This window comes from Dipodomys merriami, unplaced genomic scaffold, assembly GCF_024711535.1.
Source record: "Dipodomys merriami isolate MVZ:Mamm:240054 unplaced genomic scaffold, mDipMer1.0.p SCAF_577, whole genome shotgun sequence".
NCBI classification, from domain to species: Eukaryota; Metazoa; Chordata; class Mammalia; order Rodentia; family Heteromyidae; genus Dipodomys; species Dipodomys merriami.
The window spans coordinates 400,001-416,361 of NW_027206154.1; the positions used below are offsets into that span (position 1 = coordinate 400,001).

Sequence of the window (16,361 nt, forward strand, 5' to 3'; positions counted from 1 at the left end):
CTAGTAATAAGAGGAAGAAAACCTTTTCTCTGTTAATGGCTAACTGTGTAATGAATGGTTAGATGTATGCAAAAAAACAAGTTTTTGCCTGTCTGGTCTCTTGGAAGTTCTCATGCCAGAAAAGCTAGGAACAGGCAATACGAATATGTTTTCTCTCAGCTGCTTTGGTGCAGTAGAGCAGAGTTAAAGAGTCTTGGGCTGGGACTACTAAACATATGTGTTAACTTAGCTCTGCCACATTAGGTGAATTTTGTACTAGTGAAGCAGTATGGATGCCAATAAAGGCCAATGTGATAACTGGCTCTATTATTGGATGTGTGATTGTAAGAATAAGAAAATTTTAGAGTTTTTCTGTGTGTGTGTATGTGTGCGCGCATGCACATGCATGCACATGTATGTGAAAATATTTATGGTAAGGAGTTGGCTGCTATATTCAGGAGGACTAACAAGTCCTAAGATCTGTAGTTGGTAAGCTGAAGGTCTCAGAGAGCCAAGTTATAGTTCTAATGTGAATGCTAAGGCCTGAGAACAGAAAAACCAATAGTATAGTTCCAGTCTGAAGGCTGAAGACCTTAAAGAATTTCAGGAAAAGCAGGCATTTCAGTTTAAGTATAAAAGTAGGAAAAGTATCATTGACCAAGTCCCATAGTAATTAAGTAAGAAGAATTTTCTCTTATCAAGGCAGTAATTCCCTCTTAGCCATTTGTTCTGTTCAGGCCTTCAACTAATTGAATAAAACCCACTCATATTATGGAAACCCTAAGTTTATCAATTTATATGATAAACTCAATCATAGCACTCTCATAAAACACGCAGAATAATATTTGGCCAATTGGGGGACACACTGTTGCCTGGTCAATTTGTCCCATAGACATAACCATCACAAGGAATGATGGTTTCTGTTCCAATTATTAGTCTATGGAGAACCTAATGTTCAACTCAAATGCCCAAACTTTAAATTGGAGTGTTTCTAAGGAAACCATTGGAGCACAGAAGGCACTCAGAACTACAGAATACTAAAGTCAGATAACTCTGGGGGTGAAAAAAGGAAATCCGCATAGCTTCTCATTACATTTTTTTTCTTTCATCTATAGTGGGGAAATAATAATTGTGTTGACTTCAAAGGGTTGCTAGGAAGACTAACAGAGAAAGTCAATTTAAGAGCACACAGCACAGTGGAGGGGTAGAAGTGTTCTGTGTGCTTCATAAGTAAGAAGTCCATGGGAGTAGACACATTTAAGCTCAACAGAAAAATCTTGATTAAGTTACCATCAGCTTTCTTAGGTGATAATAGGGCTAGCATTTAATGTGTTCAAGCAGCCATAAGACAACTTATTGGTGAGAATATTAGAAGGAAGACAAAAATACCAATGATGGTGGGCTAAAGTCGGAGTCTTGCAAGGAGGGCAGAATTCCTTGAGATTCTATAAATTAATGTGCTTCCCATTTGGAAGCTTGTGCCCTTAATTCAGGCATTTCCAGGGGCTCTTGTAAGTCTAGCATTTCATAGTTCCCAATCTATACCTTTCACCAAACTACTTTTGTAGTCTCCAAGTCACTCTATAGACAACCAGTCTCCTCTTTTTAATTTTTTTAATTTTGTTTAAGGTAATATATAGAGGGGTTACAGTTATATAAGTCAGGTAATGAGTACATTTCTTGTCGAACATTGTTGCCCTCTCCCTTGTTTTCTTTCACTTTCCCTCCCTCCTGACTCCACTCCCACCAAGCTGTAAAGTTCATTTCCAACATAGTGTCTTATAAATATCGCTGTTGCATTGGTTCACCATTTGTCCTTTGTCTCACCATTTTCTTACTCCCCTTTCCTTCCCCAGATTCACTATGGCAATCTCCACTTTTATCACCCACATTTGTTATTCTTTTTATCAATTAACCATAGAAATAATTATCTATGCTGATATGTAGTTTTTAATAACCATTATTTTTGATGGCTGGATACTACTCCATCAAGTAAATAGCTCCTTCTTATTTAACATTTTAAGTGAATGTCATTTTACCATTATAAGAGGTTCTGGCAAGCAGCTTTGTACATAAAGCATTTCTCCCATTTCTCAGTGGTTAAGTTTGTGTCCTAGGATTAGTGGCTGCATTTGTTTTTAGCTTGTGAAAATCAGGGCCTTGATCTATCATCTGCCTGTGTTTTCTTCCTCAAATCTTCCAGACTAAAAAACAGAAAAAAACCACACAACAAAACAAAACAAAAAACCCTGGCATCAATGCCTTCAGAATCACTTAGCTCAGTGTTCCATGTATGGCTTCTAATTAAGACCATGTGCCCCTTTTCAAATGTGGACGTAAATATTTGCCTTCGGTGCAGTAGATGCCAAGGAGATAATATTGATTGCAAATTACAGCCATGGTAATTAACCAATTTGCACAGCTGGAGGATGGAGCTGGTGAAATCATTTACTTCTGAAGGAGAATGGTGGCCTTTCCAAATTTGGCTCTCAGATAGGAATTTGGCCTAATCCTAGGAATATTCCTAGTGTGACTGCAGACTCAAGTGCATAGTAATGCACCAAGGCCCTGAACAGACAGGGATATTTCAGGCTTTTGCCTGCTGAACATGCAGCCTCTTCTTCTACCAACCCCAAATGAATCTGCATCTCCCAGGTACTTCTACAACTGCTCATAAACACACACTGACTAGGGTTATGGACTGTTATTGGCCCTGGCCATTGTGTTCTTTGTTTCTGCTGTATCAGAAATGTAAGGAGGGAGATCCAAGAAGCACCAAGCTGGGCTTCTGGTTTATCTACTGTGGTAGATGGCTCTTGACAGGTAGGGAGAGCAGAGAATCAACCCCCAATGGTTAGCTAGAATTTAGCTGACCAAAGCTATTGAGAAAAACCCAAGATCAGCAGTGTGGGAAGGGGGACAACTTGATCCAGACTGCATAAAATGTAATAGGTGTCCAGCTTTTCACAGGTTTAATACTAATGCACCTTTTGCCAAGACAGCATGCCTTAGTTTATAAATAGAACACTGGGAAATTATTTGGATCATCTCCATAATAATACCCATTTGAGATATGAAGAACCTAAAGTTCAGTGTAGTTGAATAATTTTTCTGAGTTCACACTGAGATTCTAAAAGGCAAAACTAGGTGATAAACAAGGTCATCTGACTCCATGGAGTGACTTAAGGGCATCAAGTGCTTTCTATTCTCTATTTCATTTAATGCTAGAGGTTGGTTGAGTCAAACAAGGGCCTTTCAAGTGGACAAGTGAAACACATACTTAATAGAACACTTCTCTGGTGATTGAGGATGCCTGTGGTTAGGAATTAGTATATTCAAAACTGTCATATGTGACCGAACACCTGTGGCTCATGCCTCTAATCCTATTTATTAGGCTGAGACCTGGAAATTATTGGTTCAAAACTAGCCCAGGCAGAAAAAGCTGCAAGATTCCATCTCCTATTAACCAATAAGATGCCAGAATGGAAGTAAATTTCAAGTTGTACAGTATAAGTCATGAGTAACAGACTGGAAAATTCTATAAATCAGTAAAACTTGGTATTTCTCTCTCTGTATCTATCTCTCTTCCTCTCTCTTCCCCTGTACACACACACACACACACATACACACACACACACACACACACACACACACACACACACACACACACACACGAAACAGCAGCAGCAGCAGCAGCAACAGCAACAGCAGTTTCTCAGTGAATGGCTAAAATCTGCCCATGTTTTATTTAGCTTGTGGAGTTAATGCCAGAACAAAAATAATAGAATATATTAATTACATTAAAGATGTTTTAGAGAAACAGGAATTGCTTTCAGGAAGAGAGCATATCTGAGTCTAAGCTGAGAGGATAGCAATAGGCAAATAACTTTAGTGTTGTCATTAGAACTGCTTTGAACTCTTAACCCATTCAGCCTGTCTGATTTCTAGATCCATATAGAGAAGATCTTCTTTTTCTTTGTCTCTCTGGATCTGGCTGGAAATTCACAATGTATTATTTCTCAAATGAATGTTACTAGCTATTCTCCTTTGCTGTCTACCAACTGTGTGCCAGATGCTCTGTAGGTACCCATGGCACAGAAGGAATATACCATGGGGCTCAACTCCTGAATAATTAAATAAAATTTACTTGTCCCAGAGGTCCTTTCTGGAAGTAATTATTTTCCCTATTTTTGTAGAGGAGGAAACTAAGAGTGAAGTGACTTATCAAAAGCCAGTGAACTAGTCAGCTAAGCGCAGATTCAAAATTAGTTCCATCTGACTCTTGTCAATGTCCTTTCCAATATACCATTGTGCTCTATTAATGGCTATTACTGCATTTATTCTTGGTAATTTGCCCACTCTAGTTGACTCTGAGATTCATCTCAGTTCTGCTCAACAGAGTTAAAAGGGAAAGAAAAGGATGTGATTGAAAAAGAATCAAGTACTCTCTTCTGGGCTGTTTGAAAAATTACTATTATCATTAAAATAGCACCTTGAGTAACAACAAAAGTAGCTAATGGGCATACATAGCTCAGTGAAACAGAAATCAAGTACCTTTTTAATGTCCCTGTCAGCAAGCAAATGGCATCTAGTTGGTCTAGACCAAAAATACAAAAATCAAGCCTAACCTCAGCCAACTTTTGCTTGTAATTCCCCGAGACAAATGCATGCACAATGTAAGGTATCTTTATCACCTAGGCACCATACCACAGTGCAAAATGCACTGCAGAACTGAGCTAAGCTAAAATGAGAGCTCTTTTTATGCTAAATTGGTAAGATTCAAATGATTAGAAACAATGCAATCCCAAATTGCCCAAATCATCCCCAGTGCCCTCATCCGAAGCAGAGAACAGGATCAAAAGAATCCACACAAACTAGGGGTGGTAAAATTTAGTGCTGGGATCTACCTCCAACCCCTTTCATCCCAGGACCACTTATTCCTTCCTACCAAGGATCCAAACCAAGATACTCAATGCCTGACCTATGAGAAACAAGTAAAACTTTATTCGTAGATGGAACTTTGAATTGAAAACCTAATGCAGAGAGACCTGGTAGCCAGGTGGTGGAAAATGGTAAAGATTATTCCTGAAGTTTCTGTCATCAAGCTGAGGCTCTCTAGATGGGGTCATTCTCTCTCCTTGGAGCCTAGAACCCTTTCTCTCCTCTTGAACCTCAGCCTAGAGTCCAGAGCTCCCCGATGTCATGTGCCTGCTAATCTGGATATCCACAGAGAATTACTTGGCTCGTCCATTGCTAAGATCCACTTCTGAACTGAATATATTTTATTTGGAGGCCAGTTCATCCCCTAAGCTTGACTCTGTCTCTGTGAAAATAACCAGACAATATTTTTCTTTACATGTTATATTATTTTCCTCTTAACCACCTTAGAAACTTTCCCTAATCCATTGTTTTTCCTCTCCCTCCCAACTCTGCCTCTGATCTGGGTTAGTTATTTCTTCAGGGCTCTCAGGACACTTTCTGAGTTTTCGTGAATGTTTCTCTCCTAGAAGTGAAATCCTTAAATTCCAAGAATGTATCTGATATATTTTTATTTCCCCATTGTTTATCATAGGATCTGACAGAGCAGGCTCACAAGAGCTTGATGAATAATAAAATAAGAAAGTGCTGAATTTGTTCAGCTCAGTATAGTATAATCCAGAAACAGGAAAAAAAAAATAGGAACGGCTATCTGAAGTTCTTGTAAATTAACATGAAGTTCCCAATCTACTTCCTTTTTCTGTTCTCCATGTCCCATAACCACCCAAATTTCTCTTCATTCAAAAAAGCGTACTTAACCTCTCCCCCATCGCATAATCTATAATTCTGTTCCTAAGAGCACAGCTGTTTTTCTGACTTCAGGTTGTAGCTTCTACCGGACAGCCCTTGGACTTGGAAAATTTCCCTCCTGGCCTGATGTATCCTCTGGGAGCTTCTGTCCATTTCAATGCTTCTAAAGGCCATTCCCAGACCTGTAAGAGGACTCACCTAGTATTGTCTGTGCCAGCTTTATTTAGGTGGCAATCTCCTATCGCTTTCCTTGGCCATGCTTCCCTACATTCCAAACAGATATTCCTGAGTTTGTCTTCTGTCTTGACCTTCCAAGTTATCTCCCACAGTTTTCCATTTCTCCGTGAGACCTTGCTATAGAGCTCCTTATCTTTCATCTCACACCCCCTTGAGGCCTGTTGGGCTGTGACATTGGTGCATTCACCCCTTTAGAAGGAGGCTATAATCAGACCCCATATGTCCCACATGATACAGCCCTGTCTAGATAAGCCCCAAAGGCATTCTAAAGTGATGAACTTTAGTCAGAAAGTTCCAGATAGGGCAGAGTCAAGAAGATGAACTTAATGAGGAAGCAGGGATACTACAACAGTGTGAAAGCAAAAAAAAAAAACCAAAAATCCTAGAGGAAAATTTAGATCAATTTTTCAAGAGTAGAACTAGTCTAAGCCAATTGTTGAGTCTGAAATAAGTCTAGAAAGGTAGAATGAATACCAAATCTCTTAGTTATTATGGGCTAGACTAGAACACATAAATTTGAGACCCTTGAAAAATAGGAAGCCACCATGGATACTTGAAACAAATTGCCTGGGAGCAGAGCAAAGCCACCAAAGTTGGATTCAGGAGGAATGAATCTAAGGTCATGGCTCTATCTCTTGAGGTCAGTGTGACTGTGGGCAACTCTCTTTTCAAATCTTCCCTAAGAAAAATTGTGATTGGGGTTGGGGATAGATTTGAATGATTGATTAGGTAATTGCCTGGTAGGTTTGAAGCAATGCTTCCAATCCCAGCAAAAAAAGGAAAGGAAAAGAAAGGAAAGGGAAGGGGAAGAGGAAGGGGAAGGGGAAGGAGGAGGGGAAAGGGAAGGAAAGGGAAGAGAGAGGAAGACAGGGAGAGAATAGAGGAGGAGAGAGGATAAAAGGAGGAGAGGGAAAGGGAGTGGGGAGTAAAAGGGTGGGAAGGGGGGAAGGGGGAGAGGAGAGGAGAGATAAAAATGAGGAAAGGAAAGAGGAAAAAAGAGGGAGAGGGAGAAGGGAAGGGAGAGGGAAATGAGGAAAATTGTGTACCACTGCCAAGTAGTCACAGAAGTGAGTCCCAAGCCTTTGAACACACATGAGTTTGATCTGAAGAACTGGAGTTTCTCTTCATCTAGCAACTACCAAATCAATTCTCTACCCCAATCTGCTCAGGATGGGTGCCCAGGAGGATCACCTATTGTGACCCATCTGTTGGCAACACAACCGCAGAGAGGAATGCTCCTGCTACATGTGCTCTTGTTTATTTTTGATACTTTCCAGAGAACGGGTTGGGAAGGAGGGAGCGGCCTCCACAGAGGCTCACTTACGAGTATTGTTGTCCTGTTCCATATGTAGGGACTGGACCCAAGCACAGCAGACAATCAGCATGTGGGAATGCCTGGGCCTTTTACCAACTAGCATCTTCCAAAGGTCAAACCCAAAATTTGGAATTTAAAAGAGAAACAAAGAGCAGGCAGTTCTGAACTGGTTACGTCAGATGAGTGACCGTGGGAAGGCAGCAGCCCCACTCTCTGTGCCAGTTGGTAGAGGCTGGCCTAGGATGTGGGGACAGATAAACTCTAAGTTTTCATTAGCTCATCATATGCTCATTTATTTGTTGAACACCAATAAATGCTTCCAGAGTTGAAACTCTAGAGAAAATACTTTCTGAAATTTACTGGATATCTTGTACATGTCTAGAAGTATTCTATACACTATGCACAAATGACCCCTTTGTACACATAAAGAAATGCAGGCTCAAATATGTGAAGTGACATGGCTAAAGTCACACAACTCACAAATGGTAGAACTGGGATTGTAAACCAAGGATATCTAAAAACCAGGCTTCTGGGAGTGATTTGGAATATAAACATGAACTACGTAACCAATATTTTTCCAAATAACTCTAGCCTGAGGGCATACTTGGGATCTTGCTTACAATAATCACTAGTAATTTACTACTTTGCACCCCTACCCTGCAGAACTGGCCTCCCACAAGTCTATAAATATCTCCAAGTGACCTCACAAAGGATGCGATCCATTTCTACATGGTGTCTACCATGTTGTATTTCTTGTTTAGCCCATTCTGTGTGGGTCCCTGCTTGTTACATTTGAGAGTATGCTACCCTACTCAGGATTCTCAGTATCCACCAGGAAAAATCTTGTGTTCCAACCAAGGCTCCATCTGCTTATGATGTCAAGCTATGAGAACAAGCTATGAGATAACAATCAAATCCACACTCTTCAGTCCAAACATAAGATAAACCTTACTCACTCTAAACTTACGGCTTTGTGGCCCTTAGGAAGTAGCATCTACTAGGAGCCAATCTTTCCTTGAGGCTCAAATACAGGTCCACAGAGCTGACCTAAGAGGCTATATCATAGTCAGACCCCCACTGTAACACCCCTCTTTCCCTAAAGTAAGGCTATTGCATTTCCTTTTGGCTTCCAAGGATCCTGTGGACAAAACTCGTCTAAGGAGTCTACTCCAACAATCTTTCAAAGTTTAGACTAAATCTACAACCCAAATCAAAAGGTTAAACATGATAGCCTATGTTTCACTTCCTTGAATCATTTCTTCCAAAACGTGAGTTTAAATATTTTCCTCTAGATGTATATATTGAGCAGCTATACTATAAATATTGTAAATCTTTCTGTGTAGCCCAGTTATTTAGTCTTTACTATATGGTCTAGGTGTTACTGTCCCCTTCCACAGGTCCAGGAAAGGAAAGAACCTGATCATGGCCAGGTAGCTCTACCCCGTGCCTCATGGCTCATTCTTCACGGTGACTTGCTATAGCCATAGCCACTTCCTGGGATTCTGTGCTACTTTTCTTTTCCTGTATTTTAATTCAGTTTAATTTTTTCCCCTACCCCCTCTGAATTTTCCTTTAAATGCTTTATATATCCAATCTGAAGATACTCAGCACATTTTTTCATCTGTGATGTCAGCCTCTCTGAACAAGATACAGTATTCTCTTCTTTCTTGAACTATTCATATAGACATAGGCCTTCTTTTCCTTGGGACTCTCCAATTCTAGCCTTGCCTTGTTAATGACATTTCCATTTGACATACTATGGTCTAACTTAAAGTTCTAGCTGTTCCTATATATACCATGTGGCCTTGGGGAGTATGTTACTATGTCAATTTAGTACATTGATTGAATTTAGTTAAAAAAGAAAAGAAGTGTAGTAATACCTATCTTAGAGCTTTATTGTGGGAAATAAATAGTACAAAATGCTTAAGATGTTCATAATGAAACCGGCCACATAATAAATATATAGTTAACAAAGTGTTCAAAAAGAGTTACCATTTGCTAAACACATCACTCATTCTGTAAGTGCTTTATGGGGATTATCTCATTTAATCCTCTCCTTAGTCCTATGCACTAGGAGCTAATATCATTCTATTTAAAGACATGGACACCTCTATACAAATTAGAGTGTACCTATCCAAGATCTCAGATTTTTTAAAAGGCAGATCTTGGATATGAAGTAGGTCACTCACTTAATACAAATCAGACCTTTTACAAGGCTACTCTAAGATAAAAAGGTAAATGAATGCATTTTCTCTTTCTTCTCTTTGTATCGTTACTTCAGACAACAGTTATTGGTCCTAAAATATGCTCACTGACTTTCTCAGTCCCCAAAAGAAAGTAAGTAGATGTACCCATTTCCTCAACACGCGCACCCTACCCCCCCCACCTCCAGCAGTCCTGTGCAGCTTCTTCTCTGTCTGAGTTCCTTGGCCAAGAACAGTACAGGGAGATATCCTTTCACAACTCATGTTTTGCCAATGAAGCACTCCTGCTGAGCCAGGGCCTCTTGCCAAGCAACTTCCCCTACCCCCTCTGATATGCAGATGTGTGCAAGAATCCTGCACATCTGCACAGGGAACATCTAAAAGCTGTGATTTGGCTGGAAAAAAGGAAAATGTGAGTGTTAGCTCCAGAGGAATAGTGTTCCTTAGGGACCAGATAGGGGAGAATAGAGATCTTAGCTGGGAATGGTCAGCCCACAAAAGCTTTCTTCCTCAGAGACAGCTACTTTGCCTCTGGTACTTTAAAAGCTTCTTTTTTTATACTGAAGGACAAGAGGCCAGAGAAAAAGAAATTCACCAGGGTATCATGAGATAGCTTTTGCCATTGATGTCTCCCAGGATGAAAAAGGAAAAATAAACCTATAATTGGATGGCATATGGGTTTTCCTTGGAATGGCTAACGTGGTAGGAGGGTAGGGGTCATTGCCATCAATCCCTGCAGGATTGATATATTTTTGGAGGGGAAAAGGGAATCATTTTGCTGTGTATCCCAGGCTACCCTCCAACTCATGCTTTTCTCACCTTATCCTGAGATTATAGGTGTGGGCTATCACACCTAAGTCCTACAGAAGAAACAGAATCTAGAACAAGGATCAATGTAAGAATACTAGATTTAAGGATATTAATCAATGTGAGTGGATATTTTCCCAAGTCAAAACTATCCACCAATGTGCTTAGCTGCTTTAAGAAATAAGGAGTTTCCTGTCGCTGCTGGAATTGTAAGAGAGCCAGAGCACTGCTTATTATGAGAGGAGGATGTTGTAGCAGGGCCTCAAAAGCCAGATGAGAGAACATATCTTTCTGCCCTGCTCTACTGTCTTCATGTGGAAATTGATTCAACACAGGGGGTATACTCAGGCCTCTAGGAGTCTAAGGATTTGCATATACAAGGCTATGAAGAAATGCATATAACAACTATGTGTATAGGCATCCAAGATGTGAAAGATGTGATTATTTACAGAACCTAATCTCATACCCCCCATCCTCCCTGAACTGAATATTGCAAAAAAAAAAAAAAAATTCTCATTTGTATTTGGAATGGTATGTTTCTAAGCAATCATCATGCTGAATACTCATTCCAACCAGAAGACGACCTGAATATTGAATAGAATCAAAATGTATATATTAGATTACTTATTCAAATGCCTATCTGGCAGTTTGGATAGAATTAAGCAATAGTCCAATATGGCTGTTGTTTTATGCATGGGATGTCAAAGCTAAACAGCCCTTAGAGAACATTCTCTCATTCTTTCTCTACACAGAGCCTTGCTGTCCTGTCCTGCTCATAGATGGGGCAAGAGGCTGAGGAAGGGGCCAACCGAACATTATGGGGATGGAAAACAGGAACCAGTAGCTACTATTTAGTGGCTAGGCAAGGTTATACTGCCTTGTTGGACAAAGGAAGCAACTGAAGCTCATTGGTATATAACTTTGGCAGAGTCTTATACCTTGTAAATGGCAGAATTGTTTTTATTCTAACCTACCATCCTTTAACACTACTACAATGGACCCATAATATAGCCAGAGAGTATATTTCCCCTTTGATGCCATTTGCAAACTCTGCCATACTCTTGAAATCTTTGCTATCATTCCTGGTTTAGAACTGAGGAAATTCCACAAGGATATGGAACTATATAAAAGATTCCCGATCCAGGGATTCTACTGCACAGCTATTCTACCCTGCGTATTCTGAATGTTCCACAATGCCAAGTAAGAGCATATTGTTCTGCAATTGCAATAACAACAACAACAATAACAACAATGTCTCACGTTTGTCTTTAAAATAAACTGAAGCATCCCTTCAATGTGAAATGCTCACTTAGAAATTTACTTAGGTACCATTTCTAAGAACACTTCCCTGAGCATTCCCTACCCCTCCCACAGTGTTGTTGCTGTATGTGGGATATTCTCTCCACCAAATCATGAGTGTTTTGAGTCTAGGATCCATCTTAGATTGTTTTCTTCATCTCTGTTATAGAGTCTGATGCCCAGAAAGTTCTAGGGATGTTTGAGATCAAATGGTGAATATTTCACTGGCATCACTGCAGGGTTGTCTCATAATAAGACTGTGGAAGTAGTAGAACTCAAGAAGGGGGTCTTATCCCCTTCTTAACCAACCAAGGTTTGTTTGTCTGTGGCTATCAGAAAGCTATCTGGGAAGGTCTGAGACTTAACCTGTTCCTTCTACCTCCACTATGAAGTAACTGAAAACTAGAACAAAACCCCTGAGCTTTGTGGTTTTGCCAGTACTGGGAAAGAAAACATTATCTGTGGTACGCATATCCAGAGTTGAACCTTGCTTCATCTCACCAAAGAATTCAGAAGCCACTTCCACGTTTTCTCCAGTATCATTCTATTTACCCTCACTCTCCCTCCGGGTTTCTAATGCTCTAAACCCTCCAATAGGCTTTCCTCAGGCAAGAAGCTTGCCCTGATATATCCCTCCCAGCTACTCTTTCTCACCTAATACAGCATTCCCTTACTTCATATCAGATGTCTCTTATTAGTTATGGATAGGGTATGAGAGGGGCAAATTAATAGAGTACAAGCTCTGAGCTCAGAGAGATTTGAGTATAAATCCCACCTTGACCAATAACCTTGGAACATTTACTTAAACACTCTGAGGCAATAACATGGCAGGAGACAGGGTTTCTCTCAGAATCATTGGGAAGTATGAAAGAAGACCAATAACTGAGGATCTTTTCCAAAAAGCTTTATCCGTGTGCAATTGCATAATGGGACATCATGGCACAATTTCTCATCTGGAAATCACATGATCCAATGTGCATTTTAGAAAGGAAGCTTTGGCTATGGTATAGAGAATGGACTGGAAGGGAGGCTGTGAAGGAAATAAACCAGTCAGGATAATCATGGGTTGGCAGGGAGGAGGAGTATGAATGGCAGTGTAAAGCTGAGATCATTATGGACTGAACAAAAAGATAATGAGGGCCAGTATAATTTTATATGCTCTTACACTAAGCCAGGAATTATACTAGCCCTTTATAGGGATTACTTCATTGAATCTTAACAACCCAAGATGTTTAATCCCCATTTTGTAGATGAGGAAACTGAGATGTTGAAAGATTAATTACTCCATATAACTGTTAATGGGTGGATAATGAATGTCCCCCACAGGGTCATTGGGTGGAATAGTTGCTCCTTAGCTGGTGGTATTATTTGGGGAGATTCTAAAAACTTTGAGAGATAGAACCTAACTGGAGAAAGCAGGTCACTGTATGGGGGGGGGTGGCAAGTTCTTGGGGGGTATCTTGTTCCTGGCCCCTTCCGGTCTTCCTCTCTCTGCTTCCTGGCTGCCATGGGTTGAACAGCTCTGCTCCATATGGTCCCACTACCATGATGTTCTGCCTCACCACAGGTCTCAAATCAGCAGAGCCAAGTAACCATGGGTGAACACTGTGAAACTGTGAGCCAAAATAAATCTTACCTCCATTCAATTGGTTATTTTGGCCACAAAGATGCAGAGGTAACTGATATGACAATATAGTCAGAAAATAAGATCTGACCCCAGACAGTCTCACTCCAAAGCCTCTACACTTAACTATTGAAACAGAAGAACCACTTAGATGGTGAAATTGGCAGGATTGGTTGAAAGATTGTCTAGAGTGAAGAAATAAAGAAGAAGATAGAAAATAGGATAATTCTCAAGTACCTTTTCCAAGGTCCACAGCTCCAAAAGAGCCAGGATTTTAACCCAATTTTGTCTAATAGCAAAGCACTTTCTCTTTTCATAACCTCAGAAATTTCACCTCAGAGCCTAGTGCTCCAGGGACATGGAAGAGATCTGTATTTCCCAAATTTTCACAATTCCTTTAAGTTGTGTGTCATGACTGAAAATGCTGAGGGTGTATAGGTTTTTTCACAGAGGGATTTAGTATCAAGTACCAAGAAAAACTGTCAAGAAGATGAATTTGACAGCTTTTCTTCTTTAGTGCCAAAGCAAATTCAAAAGAGGATTCCAAGTGCCTTTGGAAAAAGTAGCAGAGACAGTACAGGACATTCACTACCCAGAGGCATACTGGTTTGAGCATGACCCTTGCACTGTGTCTTTTGCCAAAGCTCTTCTCTCTTTTGGGCTTAAGCTGGACATTGAGAGGGGGTGCTGGGTAAAACTCCTAACAGAAGTGTGAAATTGACAAATGGGTGGACCTGCAAGGAATGGTTGGAAGAACTGTGTTACTTTCACAGAAGAAGAAATACCATGGCTGGAGCTTGGCTTTGAGCAAGAGCCAAGTCCTATGACCTTGGACATCTTGAGTGAATTTCCTGCCTTCACTGGAATGGTGACATAATCAAGCCTACTTCTTCTCTTTCTTTCTCATATACTCAAGGATCTGAAATATTGAGGGTATGAGCTTGGGCTGTCCTCTGAGGTGGAGCATAACCAGGTAGAACTTGATGTTGGGAGTGGGAGGTAGTGGTCCCGGGTGAGGATGCGGGGATGGGAGAAAGGGTAGGGAGAGAGGGGGTCAGAGAGGGAAGTGAAACTGAAACAGTCAGAGCTGGAGTTCTGAATGAGCTAGAAAAACAGACAAGTCTAAATATGAGATGAAAGGATAAATAGCAAAACATGAATGTATAAGCCATGGACTGTAATGGAGGGTAGGTTCAAAGGCAGAGCCTGGAGGCAGTCTCTGAGTTTTACTAGAAGCATATTTATTGAAGTCTAAATGGGTGGAGAGTCTTTCTTAAACATACTGGATGGTCCTAAGTATATGAAAAATCTAGCAGTTTCTGGTACATAGAATAATGCTCAATGAATGCTCAATGAATGCTTATGTTAAAGATGTACCTGTTCCCCAAATGGATTTGTCATGAACCTTTTGAAGGATAATATCAGCCAAATGGTCCAGGCCAGCTTACCACCACCCCAACTCATGGCAACCATTCAGAGGAGGGTCTTAGGTCTTGCTATAGGCCACCATGCAGGGGAGGGTCTTGGGTCTTCCCACAACTCAGGCCAGTCCTTCTACAACTCATCATCCTGTGGCTACTGCCCAGGGGAAGGTCTAGTTTGTTTCAGACAAATCAGTCACCATCTGACAAACTAATGCTCAATGCTCCTCACAGATTTTTTTTTCACCTGAATGCATCAAGAGCTTCTAAAGCACCAGACCCAGTGCTGAAAATTGAACGGGAGAAATAATTAGGATGAAGTTCCTCATCTCTAGAAACCCTGACTGTTGGAGATGCATACACATAAATAAAATATCCTAATTGGCAATATTAAAAGGACACAATAGGAATAAACAGAAAGATAATACATAGTGAGAAGAAAGTAGCCTAACTCAAGAGTCCTAGAAGGTTCCCTGAAAGAAATAATGACTAAGATGAATCTTGAAGGTTAAGAAGTAGTTAGCTAGGCAAAGCAATGTACAAGAGTGGTACTTGTACTCTGATAGTATAGACATAAAATCAGGAATGAGGAACACAATTATAAAGATTTATTTATTTAATAAAGGCCACTTAGAAGAATAAGCAGCCAGACCTGGAAACTGGGATTGGCTGTTTTTTATTGTCCCTCTCTACCTTTTTCTCCTCCCTTTCGTCAGTTTGTCAGATGGTGATTGATTTGTTTGAAACAAACTAGACCTTCTCCTGGGCAGTAGCCACAGGATGGTGAGTTGTAGAAGGGCTGGCCTGAGTTATGGGAAGACCCAAGACCCTCCCCTGCATGGTGGCTTATGGCAAGACCCAAGACCATGAGTTGGGGTGGTGGCAAGCTGGCCTGGACCTTTTGGCTGATATTATCCTTCAAAAGGTTCATGACAAATCCATTTGGGGAACATAACATAAACATAAAATAGCTTGATATGATCAACTAGGCATGGTGGTACATACCTATAATCTCAACACTAGGGAGTCTGAGTCAGAGGGTTGTGAGTTTGAGGCCAGCTTGGGCTATGCTAGACCCTGTCTCAAGAAATGAAGAAAAGAAAGAGAAGGAAAAGGAAGGGAAAGGGAAAGGGGACAGGAAAGTGGAAGGGGAAGAGAAAAGTAAGGGGAAATGAAAAGAGAAAAGGAAAAGGAAGAAAAGATAAGGCTAGAGAGGAAACAAAAGTTCTACTGGATCTGGAAGTTTAAGGAGTCTGAACTCCATCCTAAATCTAGGCTGAAAAAAAGCCAGTGAAAGGCTTTAAGAGGAAGATTAATGTGGCCAGTTTGGGGTGTTAAATAGGTCACTGGTTGGTGGGTAAAAGCGTATTAGAGAATGCTGGTTTGAGGTTAAGGGAAAATCTTTAATTTCATGTTTCTAAGTCAAAGGTCAGTTATCCTTGGTAAAATTAATTTTGGTGAGTTCAGAAATGGGAAAGAGGCTTTCAGATCTAAACCTACATATGAAATATTAACACTTGCACTATATTCAGTGAGCTGAGTTCACATTCTCTATACTGTAGAAGGTGTGTGTGTGTGTGTGTGTGTGTGTGTGAGAGAGAGAGAGAGAGAGAGAGAGAGAGAGAGAGAGAGAGAGAGAGAGAGAGAGAGAGAGAGAGAGAAATCACATACATGTACCCATGTACATT

At 40.5% G+C, this 16,361-nt stretch overlaps 1 protein-coding gene across 7 annotated transcripts in view; it reads left to right on the forward strand.

The window, feature by feature from the left end:
* Window positions 1-16,361, forward strand: part of LOC138813031 (BEN domain-containing protein 5) — a 624,491-nt gene that overhangs the window by 342,613 nt on the left and 265,517 nt on the right. The window contains exon 1 of one of the 7 annotated variants that reach the window (XM_070001311.1): window positions 8,312-8,586. The exons of the other annotated variants lie outside the window; for them this stretch is intronic. Coding sequence (XP_069857412.1) covers window positions 8,553-8,586 — 34 coding nt within the window. The 5' untranslated portion in view covers window positions 8,312-8,552. Of the gene's footprint in view, window positions 1-8,311; window positions 8,587-16,361 lie in introns of those variants that run through there. 7 annotated transcript variants of the gene reach the window in all.